Source organism: Coregonus clupeaformis, chromosome 34, assembly GCF_020615455.1.
Source record: "Coregonus clupeaformis isolate EN_2021a chromosome 34, ASM2061545v1, whole genome shotgun sequence".
In the NCBI taxonomy this organism is placed as follows: Eukaryota; Metazoa; Chordata; class Actinopteri; order Salmoniformes; family Salmonidae; genus Coregonus; species Coregonus clupeaformis.
Genome location: NC_059225.1, coordinates 43660717 through 43678512, shown reverse-complemented (window position 1 = coordinate 43678512; position 17796 = coordinate 43660717). Strand labels below are relative to the sequence as shown.

Genomic DNA, 17796 nt, shown 5'->3' with positions numbered 1-17796 from the left:
GCACGGGCCAGGCACTGAACAACACACACACACACACAAACCTGTGGTACAGTTGGCTGTGTAGACACACAGCAGTTCCAGGACCGCCTCCATAGCGGCATCATCCAATAAGAACCAAGGCCAAAGGGCGTGCAGCACAGCAGCCAATCGACAGTCAGTGGCCACAGCCTGAGGAGAAACACACACAAATCCACCCGATTGAATCATCTTTGCTGATTGACAGTACGACACACTCATAAGTAAAGTGATTGTCAACACATTCTGCTAACCAAGCACATACAAACACACAAGGATGTAAAGTATAGAGTCCACAAATACATTAAGGGCCTTTCCCATCCCAATATCAATGCAAATGTAACTACTGCTGAGTGGATGCTGCAATTACGGTCTTTGAAATTTAGAGCCGCCAATATAGCCAATCATTCTACATTGACGTTTAACAGGATAAAAACACTCAGACCTCAACAGAGTCATAATCGTTAGGGCCAAATCTCATTCCAGACACAGTCAGCACCAGTAGAATGGCTTTCATTAAAAACCTATCAGGAGCGGATTAAAAAGGCAGGGTTCTCACTTTGGATTGTGTGTTGTGGTAAAGACAGTTCCTGAGAATTTCCAGAGACATCTTAAGTTCTTTCATATAGCTCTCCTCCTAGTGGGGGAGAAGACTCACATTAGACCTTGTTTGATGATCCACTCTAACCAATAACAGATAGCACCGTACCCATATTTGACACATTTTCAGTCAAGACAAGATCACCCAATAGCCTACACCAGGGTTTCCCAAACTCGGTGCACGTTTTGTGAGTTTTTGCCCTAGCACTACACAGCTGATTCAAAAATCTACTCATCATCAAGCGTGGATTATATGAATCAGCTGTGTAGTGATATGAGTGTTAGGAGTGTTAGAGCAAAAAGCAAAACGTGCACCCCTTGGGGACCCGAGGAACAAGTTTGGGAAACGCTGGCCTACAACAACACAGCACACATCATCTGAAGGCTGAGACAATGAAAGCATGTTGTTATGGTGTTGTTTAGTGTGTATGTTATGGTGTTGTTTAGTGTGTAAAGGCTCACCTTCCTCCTTCCTCTGCCAGGTCTGACTGACTCCATGTGGAGGTGGTTGTGCATCAGTTTCATCTGCTCCACACAGCTGTCTATCAAACCAGCTACACACAGACACCGAGACAGTGAGAGAGAGCGGTCAATCATAATAACAATAACTCCTAGGGTATAGCAGCCAGACCAGGGCTTGTTTGTTCACTGCCTCTTGTTGCATATAAGTACAGACCTCTTGGCAGAGGCTAGAGTATTATTCCCATCCTACTGTTAATGAGCTCTACTGGGCAGTGTGTTCCAGTACCTTTAGCAGCTTGGTTCTGACCAGTGTGTTCCAGTACCTTTAGCAGCTTGGTTCTGACCAGTGTGTTCCAGTACCTTTAGCAGCTTGGTTCTGACCAGTGTGTTCCAGTACCTTTAGCAGCTTGGTTCTGACCAGTGTGTTACATTACCTTTAGCAGCTTGGTTCTGACCAGTGTGTTCCAGTACCTTTAGCAGCGTGGTTCTGACCAGTGTGTTCCAGTACCTTTAGCAGCTTGGTTCTGACCAGTGTGTTCCAGTACCTTTAGCAGCTTGGTTCTGACCAGTGTGTTCCAGTACCTTTAGTAGCGTGGTTCTGACCAGTGTGTTCCAGTACCTTTAGCAGAGTGGTTCTGACCAGTGTGTTCCAGTACCTTTAGCAGCGTGGTTCTGACCAGTGTGTTCCAGTACCTTTAGCAGCTTGGTTCTGACCAGTGTGTTCCAGTACCTTTAGCAGCTTGGTTCTGACCAGTGTGTTCCAGTACCTTTAGCAGCTTGGTTCTGACCAGTGTGTTCCAGTACCTTTAGCAGAGTGGTTCTGACCAGTGTGTTCCAGTACCTTTAGCAGCTTGGTTCTGACCAGTGTGTTCCAGTACCTTTAGCAGTGTGGTTATGACCAGTGTGTTCCAGTACCTTTAGCAGTGTGGTTCTGACCAGTGTGTTCCAGTACCTTTAGCAGCATGGTTCTGACCAGTGGGACTGCAGGCCAGTAAAGCCATGAGGGCTTTAGCTGTCTTCTTCTTCACTGGGTCCTGGAACGCACGCTTCTCAAAACTCTGACAACACAAGACAATGCAACAGGTGATGCAAAACGTGACCTACACTTTCACAGAGTATTGACAAAATGTTCATCCATCTAATATCCCAGTGCTCTAGACCAGGGGTAGGGAACCCTGTTCCTGGAGTGCAGCAGGTACTGCAGGACTTTGCTCCAACTAGGCACCACACCTGACCAACTGAGCTAATTGATCAGTTCAGTGATTGCCTAAATTCAACACACCTGGTGATCCAGGTCAGTTAAATCAAAAACATGAAGTGCCTGCAGCACTCCAGAAGCAGGGTTGCCTACCCCTGCTCTAGACCAATCAAAGTGTGTGTGTGTGTGTGTGTGTGTGCCTGCGCACGTGCATGTCAGGTTCTGTTACCTCCAGCAATAGTTCACAGAGCTGTCCACCGGAGGCGCCGTTCAGGGCCTCAGACAGAGGGGTCAGATGGAGGTCCGGGTTCAGGGTGGTGACCTCTAAGGGTCGTCTCTTAGCCTCCTCAGATAGGATGACACACAGGAACTGTAGTGCCGCCGCATGGAGGGGAGGGTCACTGAACGACTGGTCCACACACACTGACAACGTGGCTGGAGGTAGGCACAGATACAGATGCAGATTAACACACACATTGGATGAGCACACACACACACCCAGAGACACACAGTAAGATACCATGAGACAGAGGAAATGGGTTAGTGGATATTTTACTTTTGTAGGAATTAATCAACATCCTGCAGCCCAGTAAAACCAAATCCTGAAATCCCTTTACACAGACAGCGTGACTCATTCACGCCTCAGGCATTTCTGCCTACATAACACACAATGTAATCAATCACAAATACACACACACACAGCTCAGCATTAATCTTTCACAGGGATCATCAGATTTCCCTGCAGCCCCATTAGACACAGAGGAAGATGAGGAGGAACGATGGACGTACTGAATGCTCCCTGAGTTCCTAGCATATGTCCAACACACACACGTAGACACACCGTTAGTAGCTGTGTCTGTATACCTGTGAATGTGTTCCAGCGTCTCCCCAGTGCAGCAGAGACAGATGGGTACGCTGCAGAGCCATCCCTCCTCACCACAGTAGCCAGAAGCATCAACACGTCTGTCCAGCAAACACACATCACACCACGGGTACCACCGTCTGAGGAGAGGTCCAGAGAACGAACACACACACACACACACACACACACACACACACACACACACACACACACAGGAGATCGAACTGAGAAGCTGAAGAGGCCTTCATTAAACAAGACACCAACAAAGGTGTGAATAGATCATTATGAGCTTCCATTGGGGATCTTAATACACTTTTAATTATGACTTCAGCTTCTGACAGAACACCACTTCATTATGATACATTCAGCTGGAAGGTGGCCTGACTTTTAATGCCATGTAAGGCTGCCTGCCATAAGAATGGTAACCATCATGTCCAGTCAATGGCGACAGTACACATATGTTGTCTATGGTTAGGTCTGTTGAGAATCATACCTTTCCCAAAAGTGAGATTCTTACCCAAGTCCTTGGTATCGAGTGTGAGGACAGTGAAGAGATTGGCCAGTAGCGGTTTCAGGAAGTCCATCTGACCAATCAGATCTGAGCTCAGAATGAAACATGACTTAAGGAACTTAGAGAAGCTGGACAGGAACTGGAGCAGGGTCAGGACCTGGGGGACGAGAGACACAGACACACATCTTGAGGCAGTGTAGAGCAAAGATTAAAGCAATCAGTGGGTAGAAACAACATATTTCCAACCAAGTGAAAGCATGAAATCACCCCCTTCTTATCACTCTCCAATCTGCCACCATCTCAACCACAGGGTATAGGATTCTCATAGGCACCAACCCTCCTACACAACCCGTGTTGGTAACACTACAACAACATGCTGTGGAGAGGTGTGATAATGTGAGTCTTACGTTGAAGCATTCATTGGTACTAAATGATGTAACCCCAGTTACCTGCCGTTTAATGTCCTCCTGGTCTCCTGGTAGTGTGTTAGTCTTCAGCTCACACAGACATCTCTCTATGGCTGCTGCGTCCACCAAACTAAAAAACAAAGGAAACAGAAACAGGGTTTAAATCCATCCCTTCAGACAGGACAATTTCAGCTCTGTATATAGTTTTGTGGATGCCCAATGCTCCAAAGATTGTATTTGATTTGGCTAGTAATCGGGATAGTGTGACTAGTGCGATAGTGTGTATTTGACCTCTGACCTGGCCAGTGATTGGAGGAGCTGGCTGTGCGTGAGGGCTGAGAGGGTGAACTCTGGTAGCACGGCTAACAGGTTGGCCAGGAGGCCGCAGAGCGCTGATAAAAGGTCAGGGGTCACAATGACACAGGTGGGGTCAGGAGCGGGGTCACCCAGTCTGGAGTCCTGGGAGAGGACAGAGTCACTGGTGTCTGTGTCACTCTGACCTACAGAGTAAAATAGGGGAGCAGATATTAACATTGTTGTCTGTGTCACTGACCTACAACACAGGAAAGAGGAGCAAAGATGGACAGGACAGATAGGGGTCGAAGCATGTACCATACCATAAATCTGTGTGTGTAGAGGCATAGTTTTTATATATAAATGTACTGTCATGGTTGGTCTTGATATGAAGAACTGTGATTGAGATGGTTCCCTTAACTCTGACTCTTAATTGGTTAGGTGCTACCTGAGATCTGTATATAAAACCTGTTCACATTTAGCTACACTATATATACAAAGACACACACACACACCTTGAGCCATCAGTCTGCTAGCGGGTGTATCTTGCGCAGTAGCGTTGAGGGAGGTGGGTACAGCGGATTGCAGCCCTGAGCCTCCAGGTATGATCTGTTGAAGACAAAAACATTCATTACAAACACTTCAATATGAGAATCTGATTACATCACAACAATTGTTTCTAGTGGTCAAGTGGACCCAGTCTTAAGCTGCAACCTAAGAGGAATACAGTCTATGAATGGGTCTTGAGCCACCAGACCTGCAGTACTTTACTCACCAGAGTGCTGGAGGTGGACAGGGAGCCAGAGGCCCTGCTAGGAATCACTGGGACAGGGTTAGGAGGTCTCCACAACCTCAGGGAGTCATCTGCATCTAAACACACAGACAGGGAGGGCATCATCACATAGAACCATCACGCAATTAAAAAAAAAAGGCTACAGGCACATTTCCTGATAAATAAAGAAGATACTTTGTCTGTTTACCACAATAACACTTGATTTCAGATCTACACAGCAAACTACAGACACATAACTGAATCACTGATTGAAAAACCTAATGGCTAGACAGACTGACAGAAGTATGGACAGGTGCAGTCCCAGTACCTTCAGTGGTGCTGTCCTGTGGGCCGGGGTCCCTGGCTGAGGGCTGCAGGTCGAAGGTGTACCTGCCTCTGTAGCAGGATGTAGCCATCAATGCAGTGTGCTGGAAGAACTGACAGTGGTAGAGCAGGGCCTGTAGGGCTGGGAGACCCACCAGACATACACCTGAAGACTCATCATGGACACACGGACTCTATGGCGAGAGGGAGGAGAGAGTGAGAGATGAAAACATGGTATTTACTATGTAATTAACCTACAGTATGTCAATACCAGGATAACTAAGACAACATACCGCAACAAAACATAACCAAGTGCCACTGACCTGCCAGGTAGAGTCTGTGACCTGGTCAGCTGTGGCAGGCATGGGCATCACCAGTAGGTTCTGGAGGATAAACGCTGCCTTGAGAAACACACAGAGGATGAGACTAGAACATCAACAACACTGCCATCTAGATGCACTTAGACGGTACTGCAAGGACTTTACTTTAAACTTGTTGATGGAGTAAAGTTTTCCTATGTCTGTTTTACAAATGCATTGTCTGAAACTGTTATTGGTCAATATGTCCAGAAGGTGCCAACATGGCTGCCGTGGCATGCTAAGAGTATTATAATGCATTCTGCTTTAAACCACAATGCCCAAACTCTCTATGGCTTAGTGGTTAGCGAACAGATGTAGGTGTCCAGTACCTCTCTGCGGACCATGGTGCTCTCCTGCTGGTCCAGGAGGATGTTGAGCAGGGTTCCCCACAGACCTCCACTGATATTCTGACAGCTGCTACTCAGAGACTGGCATCCACTGGGCACAGAGGACAGGGCAGAGCCCACACCCAGGCTGGCAAACCTCACCTGGAAAGGGGATGGAAGGAAAGTGGGAGAGAGGGCAGCAGGTGGTAGAGGGGTATGAGAGAGGAGGAGGGGAGGGTTAAAATAGTGGTGGGAAGGAGAGAGAGAGAGAGAGAGAGAGAGAGAGAGAGCGAGAGAGAGAGAGAGAGAGAGAGGAAATGCCAGAGAGAAAGAGAAAGAGAGAGCCAAGAGTTTGGGTGTGAATACAACAGCAGATAGATTTTTTTTTTTTTTTTTTTAAAGGTACCTGTCTGACACCCCTGGTGTCCCCAAAGTCACAGAGACACTGTTCCAGAAATGTCTTGGTTATTTGCACCGTAACTCTGGCATTTGCTGTGATCCACAGAAAAAGATCCTCCTTGTCAAGGGAGTTTTTCACATTTACTTATAGAGAGAACTTACAGATAGAGAGAAAGAAAGAGAAGAAACTGCCCTTTGCTTTTCATCGTCAGCGCTTGTGAACTCAAGCATAGGAGTTCACAGTGTCCCTCAGAAAGTCTAGGAAGAAGCACTGGTGTAATAACAGAAACTTTGGAGCAGAGAGAAGCAATACGAACTTTTGCCTGAATGTCTCTCCACAATTCCAGACGGTATTTGTCAAACTGTTTCCATTAAATAATAACTTGTACTTCTTACTCTCCATTCTCTTTTTCTTGCTTGTTCTCATACAAGCTGACAGTCATTGAGTGTGTTACCTCCGGGTCTCTGTCCACCCACAGTGGTATGAGCCAGGCCAGACCCATCTGTGACCCACTGGGGTCATCAGACCCCGCCTCCTGACCCAAAGACCACTGGGAAATGAAGTCCTGAAATAGATAAACACAAAAACAGATATCCAGACTGATGCACAAACAAAAGGAGAAACATTTCCATGCAGGAAGCACACATTAACACATTCACTCATCTGTCTACTACTATACTGAACGCAAATATAAACACAACATGTTTCATGAGCTGAAATAAAAGATCCCAGAGATTTTCCACATGCACAAAAAGCTTATTTCTCTCAAATTTTGTGCACAAATTTGTTTACATCCCTGTTAGTGATCATTTCTGCTTTGCCAAGGTGTGGTATATCAAGAAGCTGATTAAACAGTATGATCATTACACAGGTGCACCTTGTAGGAATGTCCAACAGAGCTTTTGCCAGAGAATTGAATGTTAATTTCTCCAACGATGTTTTAGAGAATTTGGCAGTACGTCCAACCGGCCTCACAACCGCAGACCACGTGTAACCACGCCAGCCCAGGACCTCCACATCTGGCTTCTTCACCTGCGGGATCGGCTGAGGAGTATTTCTGTCTAATAAAGCCCATTTGTGAGGAAAAACTAATTCTGATTAGCTGGGCCTGCCTCCCCAGTGGGTGAGCCTGGCTCCCAAGTGGGTGGGCCTATGATCCATGGCTGCGCCCATTGCCCAGTCATGTCAAATCCATAAATTAGGGCCTAATGAAATTATTTCAATTGACTGATTTCCTTCCATGAACTGTAACTCAGTAAAACTTTGAAAATGTTGCATGTTGCGTTCATATTTCTGTTCAGTATCCATTTCACAATGAAAAATCTTGTTTAATCTTTAGTGTAGAAATGCAATCAGTGCAGTTCTGGCTGTGTTGCTGACCTTGTCCTTGCTCTGGGCCATCATCTCGTGGGACATGTGAAGCAGACAGATGACAGCGTTCTTGGTGACTCCTTTCCCCATGAAGGACATGGAATTACCCCCCCACTCCACGTAGAATGACGAGATCACCTGGAAGATGACACAAGGTTCAACATTATAACTAATAATTCCCAACAGGGTTCTACGCTGAGCTTTTTTAAAAAGGGGCACGTGTGTGCCTAAGTTAAAAAATCTAGGCACACACATCGAAATTTAGGAGCACAGTGCTCCTAAATAAGAATTCCAGGTTGCACAGAAAAATATTTAGGCACATACGCGGCTAAAATGGTCGCACTGTAGAGCCCTGCCCAATACGAAACCCATTCAGAGCCGATGCTAGGGGAAGGACAACAATATCTCAACAGTATTACTAATTAAGTCAAATCAGGAAGTAAACAGATATTCCAATTCAAATTTTTACTCATGACCCAAACCCTGCTCGGGACTAGAACGAAACAGGGCACTGAGGCCAGTGATGCACTCAACAGTCTGTTCATTAATTAAAATGTTTTATTCAGAGCATCTAAATGAGTCTTAAATGCAGCTGGGACCTTAGCTTTGATTAGCCTGCAAACAGAGAGGGGAGTGAGAGAGGCCAAGGCCAGATGAAGATCATCCTAAGAGCCATAGAGTACTGGGAGAGACATGGGGTGAGGGATGGGGGAGTCAAGGGTGAGGGAAACACAGGTGAGGGGTGGAGGAGACAGGGGGTGAGAGGCAAAAGCTTGGAATCATCTGTGCTAGGTTAGGTTGTACTGGACCATGCTAGGCGTATACTGTTGTGAGCTGTGCTGTTTTTTCAGACTGTCTCAGGCAATGCCAAACTAGGTTGTGCTGTGCTGTGTGTTCTAATGCTGAACTACGCTACACTGAGCACTACTTTGCTTATCTGAACAGGACAGTGCTCTGCTGTTCTTGGCTAAGGGTAGAACCAGATGGAACCAGCTGGGATGATTTATCAACAATTTACTGCATTGTAGTCTGTATATTTATTCATGTTCAGCAGCAGATTGTGGTTGGATTTAATTAATTCCAAAGGTATTTTCTTCCTCATAATTTCTAGAGGGCTGATATTTCACTACAAATAACTAATTTCACAGGTAATTTTCACTTTGACAAATGTGTGGGGGCCGCAGACTCCTTCTGGCCCAAGCTGCAAGGAGAGAAGCTTTGGGGAGCACATCACACACCCCCTCCACTCCCGCACCCAACACACACCTCCAGTAGTCCGCTGAGGTACTTGGTGCAGAGAGACTGGGGCTCCATGGTGGGACAGTGTGAGCTCCAGCCGGGCTGGGCCGTGAGGCTGACCATGCCCAGCAGATTCCTCTCCAGACTGGGGAGGCCGTAGAACCGTGGGGCATCTGACACCCGCAGGCACTGGAGCAACCGCACTGCCAGCTGGCTCTCGAAGGGCCCCGCCAACGCCAAGCAAAACCTGGTGGGGGAGAGAGAGAGGAGATGCCGGGAGGGGGAGGAGATGCCGGGAGGGAGAGGAGATGCCGGGAGGGAGAGGAGATGCCGGGAGGGAGAGGAGATGCAGGGAGGGAGAGGAGAGGCAGGGAGGGAGAGGAGAGGCAGGGAGGGAGAGGAGAGGCAGGGAGGGAGAGGAGATGCAGGGAGGGAGAGGAGATGCCGGGAGGGAGAGGAGATGCCGGGTGGGAGAGGAGATGCCGGGAGGGAGAGGAGATGCAGGGAGGGAGAGGAGATGCAGGGAGGGAGAGGAGATGCCGGGAGGGAGAGGAAGGAGGAAAAAGAGGAGTAAAGAGGGGAAAACAGACAAAGAAAGAGGGAAGGAGAGAGAGAGGAGTGAAAGTGAAGGGGAGGAAGAGTGTGTGATAGGGGAAGGTGGGCAGAGACAAATACTGCCATCTATAACCAGACTAACATCAAGGAAAACGTTAAGCTCCTTCTATTACTGAGAGTAACATGTTCTTAGCCTCATGGATACGGATATGAATATCACCACACAGAACATAAAAAATGCATCCCACTATAGTAATAAGCTTTGTTCAGCCTCTTCTATAATTTCATGGTATTAAACATTAATCAAGCCCCACAGGCAGTGTGAATAATACCACATGTGCACATTCACACACACACCAAAAGGCAAAAATTATAATTCTTTAATTCATGTTTTATGAAGAGACTTTTTAATTCTACTGTCAGGGGAAGCTCGCTAGCTAGTGGTGAAATGTCATTGGTGCTGCTTCCATGGCCCTAAGCACTTCTGACTGAGGAAGATGAGAAGAATACAGTAGTTTAACAGCAATGTGATAAAACACACTTGTGTAATCATTTATCAGTATAGCTCACCACGCTAGGATGAGCTATTTCTATACAACAGTTAAAGCAGCAGTCATGACAAACGCAGTTTGTTCAGTCAGAAACACTAGAAAATGAATGACTGTGGGGGAGATGTCTACCCTGTTTGTCTTCGTGTTGTAGGTGTATTTCGGCGTGTGTGTGTATGATAAGTAGAGAATGCCTACAGGCAGTTTTCTTCAGCGATAAGGAACAGGCTTTGCATACAAATGACTCCATACTCTCACAAATAAACACCAGAGGTACAGAGGCTGGCAATTGGAGGTGGTAGCCTAATCAGTTAGAGAGAAAAAGAGAGAGAGGGGGAGTGTGTGTGTGTGTTTTTTTTTACCGTACCTGTCGGTGGTGTGTTTGAGGCGGTGCAGTAAAGTGTTCATGAACCCAGTCAGTTCTCTCTGTAGTCTCTGGTTGATCTGGGCCCTCAGTTCCTCTGTCTCTCCCTGACTCGCAGGGTGTGTCGGAGTGTGTGTCTGCAACTCCTCGCCGAGCAGCAGGTCCAGCAGTGAGTTGCTCTCCTGTAAGGAACAACACATACAGTGAGGGAAAAATGTATTTGATCCCCTGCTGATTTTGTACTTTTGCCCACTGACAAACACATGATCAGTCTATAATTTTAATGGTAGGTTTATTTGAACAGTGAGAGACAGAATAACAACAACAAAAACCAGAAAAACGCATGTCAAAAATGTTATAAATTGATTTGCATTTTAATGAGGGAAATAAGTATTTGACCCCTCTGCAAAACATGACTCAGTACTTGGTGGCAAAACCCTTGTTGGCAATCACAGAGGTCAGACGTTTCTTGTAGTTGGCCACCAGGTTTGCACACATCTCAGGAGGGATTTTGTCCCACTCCTCTTTGCAGTCATTAAAGGTTTCGAGGCTGACGTTTGGCAACTCGAACCTTCAGCTCCCTCCACAGATTTTCTAAGGGATTAATGTCTGGAGACTGGCTAGGTCACTCCAGGACCTTAATGTGCTTCTTCTTGAGCCACTCCTTTGATGCCTTGGCCATGTGTTTTGGGTCATTGTCATGCTGGAATACCCATCCACGACCCATTTTCAATGCCCTGGCTGAGGGAAGATTTGACGGTACATGGCTCAATTTTGGTCTCATCTGACCACAACACTTTCACCCAGTTCTCCTCTGAATCATTCAGATGTTCATTGGCAAACTTCAGATGGGCCTGTATATGTGCTTTCTTGAGCAGGGGGACCTTGCGGGCGCTGCTGGATTTAAGTCCTTCACGGCGTAGTGTGTTACCAATTGTTTTCTTGGTGACTATGGTCCCAGCTGCCTTGATATCATTGACAAGATCCTCCCATGTAGTTCTGGGCTGATTCCTCACCGTTCTCATGATCATTGCAACTCCACGAGGTGAGATCTTGCATGGAGCCCCAGGCCGAGGGAAATTGACAGTTATTTTGTATTTCTTCCATTTGCGAATAATCGCACCAACTGTTGTCACCTTCTTACCAAGCTGCTTGGCGATGGTCTTGTAGCCCATTCCAGCCTTGTGTAGGTCTACAATCTTGTCCCTGACATCCTTGGAGAGCTCTTTGGTCTTGGCCATGGTGGAGAGTTTGGAATCTGATTGATTGATTGCTTTTGTGGACAGGTGTCTTTTATACAGGTAACAAGCTGAGATTAGGAGCACTCCCTTTAAGAGTGTGCTCCTAATCTCAGCTCGTTACCTGTATAAGAGACACCTGTCCACAAAAGCAATCAATCAATCAGATTCCAAACTGGCGAGGGGGTCAAATACTTATTTCCCTCATTAAAAAGCAAATCAATTTATAACATATTTGACATGCGTTTTTCTGGATTTTTTTGTTGTTATTCTGTCTCTCACTGTTCAAATAAACCTACCATTAAAATTATAGACTGATCATTTCTTTGTCAGTGGGCAAACGTACAAAATCAGCAGGGGATCAAATACTTTTTTCCCCTCACTGTACATACACACACAACTAATGCTGCAGGTTGAACTGTGTGTCTCACTACTTCATCTAAGAAAAGATAATTGACATCAGCTCAACTTGTATACAACCCCTCACTCATTATGTACGACACTACTAACTACAATCTAAACTGCACTGAACAAAAATATAAACGCAACATTTAAAGTGTTGGTCCCATGTTTAATGAGCTGAAATAAAGGATCCCAGGAATGTTCCAAATGCACAAAAAGCTTATTTCTTTCAAATTTTGTGCACAAATTTGTTTATATCCCTGTTAGTGAGCATTTCTCCTTTGCCAAGATAATCCATCCACCTGACAGGTGTGGCATATCAAGAAGCTGATTAAACAACATTATCATTACACAGGTGCACCTTGTGCTGGAGACCACTAAAATGTGCAGTTTTGTCACACAACACAATGCCACAGATGTCTCAAGATTTTAAGGAGCGTGCAATTGGCATGCTGACTGCAGGAATGTCCAACATAGCTGTTGCCAGATAATTGAATGTTCATTTCTCTACCATAAGCCCCCTCCAATGTCATTTTAAAGAATTTGGCAGTACGTCCAACCGGCCTCACAACCGCAGACCACATGTAACCACACCAGCCTAGGACCTCCACATCTGGCTTCGTTACCTGCGGGATCGTATGAGACCAGCCACCCAGACAGCTGATGAAACTGAGTAGTATTTCTGTCTGTAATAAAGCCCTTTTGTTGGGAAAAACTCACTCCGATTGGCTGGGCCTGGCTCCCAAGTGGGTGGGCCTATGCCCTCCCAGGCCCACCCATGGCTGCACCCCCGCCCAATCATGTGAAATCCATAGATTAGGGCGTAATGAATTTATTTAAATTGACTGATTTCCTTATATGAACTGTAACTCATTAAAATTGTTGAATGTTGTGTGATGTCACGAGAGGCTGTGTCCTGGAGGGACGTTACATCCCCCTGAGGTGGCTGCAAACCCAGACAGCTATGGCTCCATCTGCTGGTATGGTCGGGAACTCCACCCCTCTATGGCCAATCTTCCCACGCAGCTGAAACAAATGAGGAGCTGATGAGCTGAAGGTTTGGGAAGGGAAGAGACACAGTCTCCAACCTGGGCTCTCTGGAGGACAAGAGTGCTGCACGTCCACTTCCATGAGGAATATAAGGATTTGGAGATACTTACCTTTGGGAAATACTCACCTTTGGATATATGCACCTGTGGAAATACGTGAGAGACATTTGGAAGGACTTTTTGCTGGGTTGGCCACTAGCTGCAACGTGGACTACAGTAAGGCTGGGGAAAAGTTATCTGAGCGAGTGAGAATTATGATTTTGGATGTGGAAGAGACATCCCTGAACTGTTAACCCTTAAAGAGCCACAAGAGAACAGAATTTTGTTATATTTTCGTTAATTTCCCAAGACCTATAATAAAATCCTTGTTTTGTTTGAACCTTGTCTCCTTGCACTACTTGAGCAATCCCGCTGAAAGCTGTGTAGCCTCTCGTGACGTCACAGATGGTGGAGAATGCGGGCACGCTCAAGCGTTAATAGTGCATGTCAGAGGAGGATACCGAAGGTTTGATCACCCAGTTTTCCAAGTTGGCCGTAGGCTCCCCGCCGACTGAAATGGAGGACATATTGAAAGCCCTTGTTGCTGGCCAGCAAGCCCAGATGCAAGCAAACGTGGCTCTCTTGGAGGAGCAAAAGAAAGCCAACCTTCTGAAGGCAGAGGAATTGCAGTTGCAGAGACAGAGGGTGGTCCAAAATACCCGCCCAATAAAGGCAAGTGACTTTATATCTAAGATGGGAGCTACCGATGACCTTGAGGCATACCTGCATGCATTTGAGGCCACGGCCACTAGGGAAGCCTGGCCCAAGCAACAGTGGGTTGGTCTGTTAGCCCCCCTTTCTAACCGGGGAATCGCTGAATGCTGTCCGGGACCTGGGCCCTGACCAGGTTACTGACTATGATGCCCTGAAGTCTGAGATCCTCAGCAGATATGGACTCACAAAGTTTGGTATGGCCCAGCGCTTTCACAGCTGGACCTTCCAACCAGACCAACCTCCTCGGGCGCAGATGCATGAACTTGTCCGAATCGCAAGGAAATGGCTGGATCCGCAGAGGAATACAGCAGCGGCGGTGGTGGAGGCCGTTGTGGTGGAGCGTTACCTACGCGCCCTGCCTTATGAGGCAAAACGGTTCATCAGTCAACAGGCCTTGACCACGGCGGATCTGACCGTGGAAGCTGTGGAAAAGTACCAGGCCACAGCGGAGATGCTGAATGCTTCCCGAAAAGACCCCAGGAGTGCGGCCCCACCACAAATGGGAAGAACCCGTCCAAAGGACCCCAAGGTCTCGAACCCAGCCACGTCAGGACTTATCCCGGCTCCAGGGGGAGCCAGAAACCAGGCGGGTCCAAGAAGAGTACACCAGGAGGGGGAAACTCGACAGTGTTACCGGTGTGGGGAGATGGGACATATCTCCTGGCAGTGTGGGAAACCAGCCGATGAACCTATGCCCACTGCGGAGTCCTCCAGCTCAGCACCCACACACCGTTTGCCTCGCTCTTGGGAGTCGTAGATGGCGGCCCAGATCGACCCCCCACCTGCCCGGTAACTGTGAATCACCATGATGTGGAGGCCTTACTGGATTCTGGTAGCCGGGCCACCCTGGTGCATAAGGATTTGGTGGGCCCAACGTGTCTGACCCCGGGGAAAGTCCTCCCAGTTTCCTGTGTCCATGGGGACACCAGAGAATACCCCATTACTGAACTTACAATGACCAGCACACGGGGAACCATACACACGACGGCGGGGGTGGTTGATTCCCTCCCCGTCCCTGTCCTAATTGGACGAGACTGCCCAGCCTTTTACCCACTCTGGAGAGAGTCTCAGGAGAGGATAACCCGAGTACCTCGGAAACGGAGAGGCAAGACGCATCCTGGGAAGGCTCCGGTGCAATCCTCCGAGTTACTCACTCCCGCCCGGGCTCTGATAGGGATGGCAGGTGCCCAGACCGACACAGAGACGGAGCTACAGAATCTGGACAAAGAACTGTCTGGTCTGAAGGGGACCGCTGAGAGGTATCGTTTGTTAAAGCAACAGTTAGACATGAAGACAGAAGAGTTAGATATCCTCCAGGCTAAACTCCAACAGAGCTCCTTCCCTAAGCAACAGGAGGAGCTGGAGAGGCTGCGCAGGACCATCGAGGAGTGTGAGGAGACCCTGCGCAGTAGTAAGGAGGTCCAGAAGAAGGCAGAGGAGAAGTACAAGGTGTTGGAGAACAAGATGAAGAATGCGGAGGCAGAGAGAGAGAAGGAACTGAAAGCTGCTCAACAGAAGCTAAACTCTGCTAAAACCAAGGCTGATGCGTTCAGTAAGAAACTCAAGGAGAGACAACAGGAGGCTGAGTCCCTGGTCCTAGAGTTGGAGGAGTTGAAGAGAGAGCAGTCTGGCAAGCACCACGGCAATGCGGACGCCCTCTCCCGGCGTGATGCCTTCTTCGCTGCCTTTACCCGACGAGGACGTCGGTCCCGAGGAGGGGGATGTGTGATGTCACGAGAGGCTGTGTCCTGGAGGGACGTTACATCCCCCTGAGGTGGCTGCAAACCCAGACAGCTATGGCTCCATCTGCTGGTATGGTCGGGAACTCCACCCCTCTATGGCCAATCTTCCCACGCAGCTGAAACAAATGAGGAGCTGATGAGCTGAAGGTTTGGGAAGGGAAGAGACACAGTCTCCAACCTGGGCTCTCTGGAGGACAAGAGTGCTGCACGTCCACTTCCATGAGGAATATAAGGATTTGGAGATACTTACCTTTGGGAAATACTCACCTTTGGATATATGCACCTGTGGAAATACGTGAGAGACATTTGGAAGGACTTTTTGCTGGGTTGGCCACTAGCTGCAACGTGGACTACAGTAAGGCTGGGGAAAAGTTATCTGAGCGAGTGAGAATTATGATTTTGGATGTGGAAGAGACATCCCTGAACTGTTAACCCTTAAAGAGCCACAAGAGAACAGAATTTTGTTATATTTTCGTTAATTTCCCAAGACCTATAATAAAATCCTTGTTTTGTTTGAACCTTGTCTCCTTGCACTACTTGAGCAATCCCGCTGAAAGCTGTGTAGCCTCTCGTGACGTCACAGTTGCTATATTTTGGTTCAGTATAAATAATGTATTCAGAATGAATGAATATGTATCCTTTTCTCATTGAGTTTTATCGTAATAGGTGCAGGGTTATTGCAGGTATACAGAGGTTGCAGAGAAACTCAAGTAATTCAAGGTAATTCAGATTCACCAGAGACAGGACACCACACACACACTGCGTTCACAAAAACACACACACAACCCCGCAAGCCATTCTCCATTCTATTCCAGCCTTCTTCAGCAGCCAAGGGAAGTCTTAATGTTTACACACACTGATGAACTAGGGATTGGCATGAGAACTCGAACTGACGTCAACTCCATCTTTAACAAGAAAATATACAATTGAAGTCAGAAGTTTACATACACCTTAGCCAAATACATTTAAACTCAGTTTTTCACAATTCCTGACATTTAATACTAGTAAAAATTACCCGTCTTAGGTCAGTTAGGATCACCACTTTATTTTAAGAATGTGAAATGTCAGAATAATAGTACAGAGAATGATTTATTTCAGCTTTTATTTCTTTCATCACATTCCCAGTGGGTCAGAAGTTTACATACACTGAATTAGTATTTGGTAGCATTGCCTTTAAATTGTTTAACTTGGGTCAAACGTTTCGGGTAGCCTTCCACAAGCTTCCCACAATAAGTTGGGTGAATTTTGAACCATTCCTCCTGACAGAGCTGGTGTAACTGAGTCAGGTTTGTAGGCCTCCTTGCTCGCACACGCTTTTTCAGTTCTGCCCACAAATTTTCTATAGGATTGAGGTCAGGGCTTTGTGATGGCCACTCCAATACCTTGACTTTGTTGTCCTTAAACCATTTTGCCACAACTTTGGATGTATGCTTGGGGTCATTGTCCATTTGGAAGACCCATTTGCGACCAAGCTTTAACTTCCTGACTGATGTCTTGAGATGTTGCTTCAATATATCCACATAATCTTCCTTCCTCATGATGCCATCTATTTTGTGAAGTGCACCAGTCCCTCCTGCAGCAAAGCACCCCCACAGCATGATGCTGCCACCCCGTGCTTCACGTTGGGATGGTGTTCTTCGGCTTGCAAGCATCCCCCCCTTTCCTCCAAACATAACGATGGTCATTATGGCCAAACAGTTCTATTTTTGTTTCTTCAGACCAGAGGACATTTCTCCAAAAAGTATGATCTTTGTCCCAATGTGCAGTTGCAAACCGTAGTCTTCCTTGCTGAGTGGCCTTTCAGGTTATGTCGATATTGGACTCGTTTTACTGTGGATATAGATACTTTTGTACCGGTTTCCTCCAGCATCTTCACAAGGTCCTTTGCTGTTGTTCTGGGATTGATTTGCACATTTCGCACCAAAGTACGTTCATCTCTAGGAGACAGAACACGTCTCCTTCCTGAGCGGTATGACGGCTGCGTGGTCCCATGGTGTTTATACTT

At 47.0% G+C, this 17796-nt stretch overlaps 1 protein-coding gene across 2 annotated transcripts in view; it reads right to left on the bottom strand.

The window, feature by feature from the left end:
• The window catches only part of rttn (rotatin), a 69509-nt gene that overhangs the window by 8637 nt on the left and 43076 nt on the right, over positions 1 to 17796 (bottom strand). For both annotated transcript variants that reach the window (XM_041862205.1, XM_041862206.1), the window contains exons 27-44: positions 10611 to 10789; positions 9168 to 9387; positions 7911 to 8039; positions 6985 to 7095; positions 6134 to 6292; positions 5769 to 5846; positions 5450 to 5639; positions 5125 to 5219; positions 4865 to 4958; positions 4354 to 4555; positions 4098 to 4185; positions 3655 to 3805; positions 3140 to 3277; positions 2505 to 2710; positions 2030 to 2135; positions 1078 to 1169; positions 575 to 652; positions 42 to 168 (exon numbers count right to left, since the gene is read on the bottom strand). In XM_041862205.1, the coding sequence (XP_041718139.1) occupies positions 42 to 168; positions 575 to 652; positions 1078 to 1169; positions 2030 to 2135; positions 2505 to 2710; positions 3140 to 3277; positions 3655 to 3805; positions 4098 to 4185; positions 4354 to 4555; positions 4865 to 4958; positions 5125 to 5219; positions 5450 to 5639; positions 5769 to 5846; positions 6134 to 6292; positions 6985 to 7095; positions 7911 to 8039; positions 9168 to 9387; positions 10611 to 10789 (2443 nt within the window). The remainder of the gene's footprint in view (positions 1 to 41; positions 169 to 574; positions 653 to 1077; positions 1170 to 2029; positions 2136 to 2504; positions 2711 to 3139; positions 3278 to 3654; positions 3806 to 4097; positions 4186 to 4353; positions 4556 to 4864; positions 4959 to 5124; positions 5220 to 5449; positions 5640 to 5768; positions 5847 to 6133; positions 6293 to 6984; positions 7096 to 7910; positions 8040 to 9167; positions 9388 to 10610; positions 10790 to 17796) is intronic.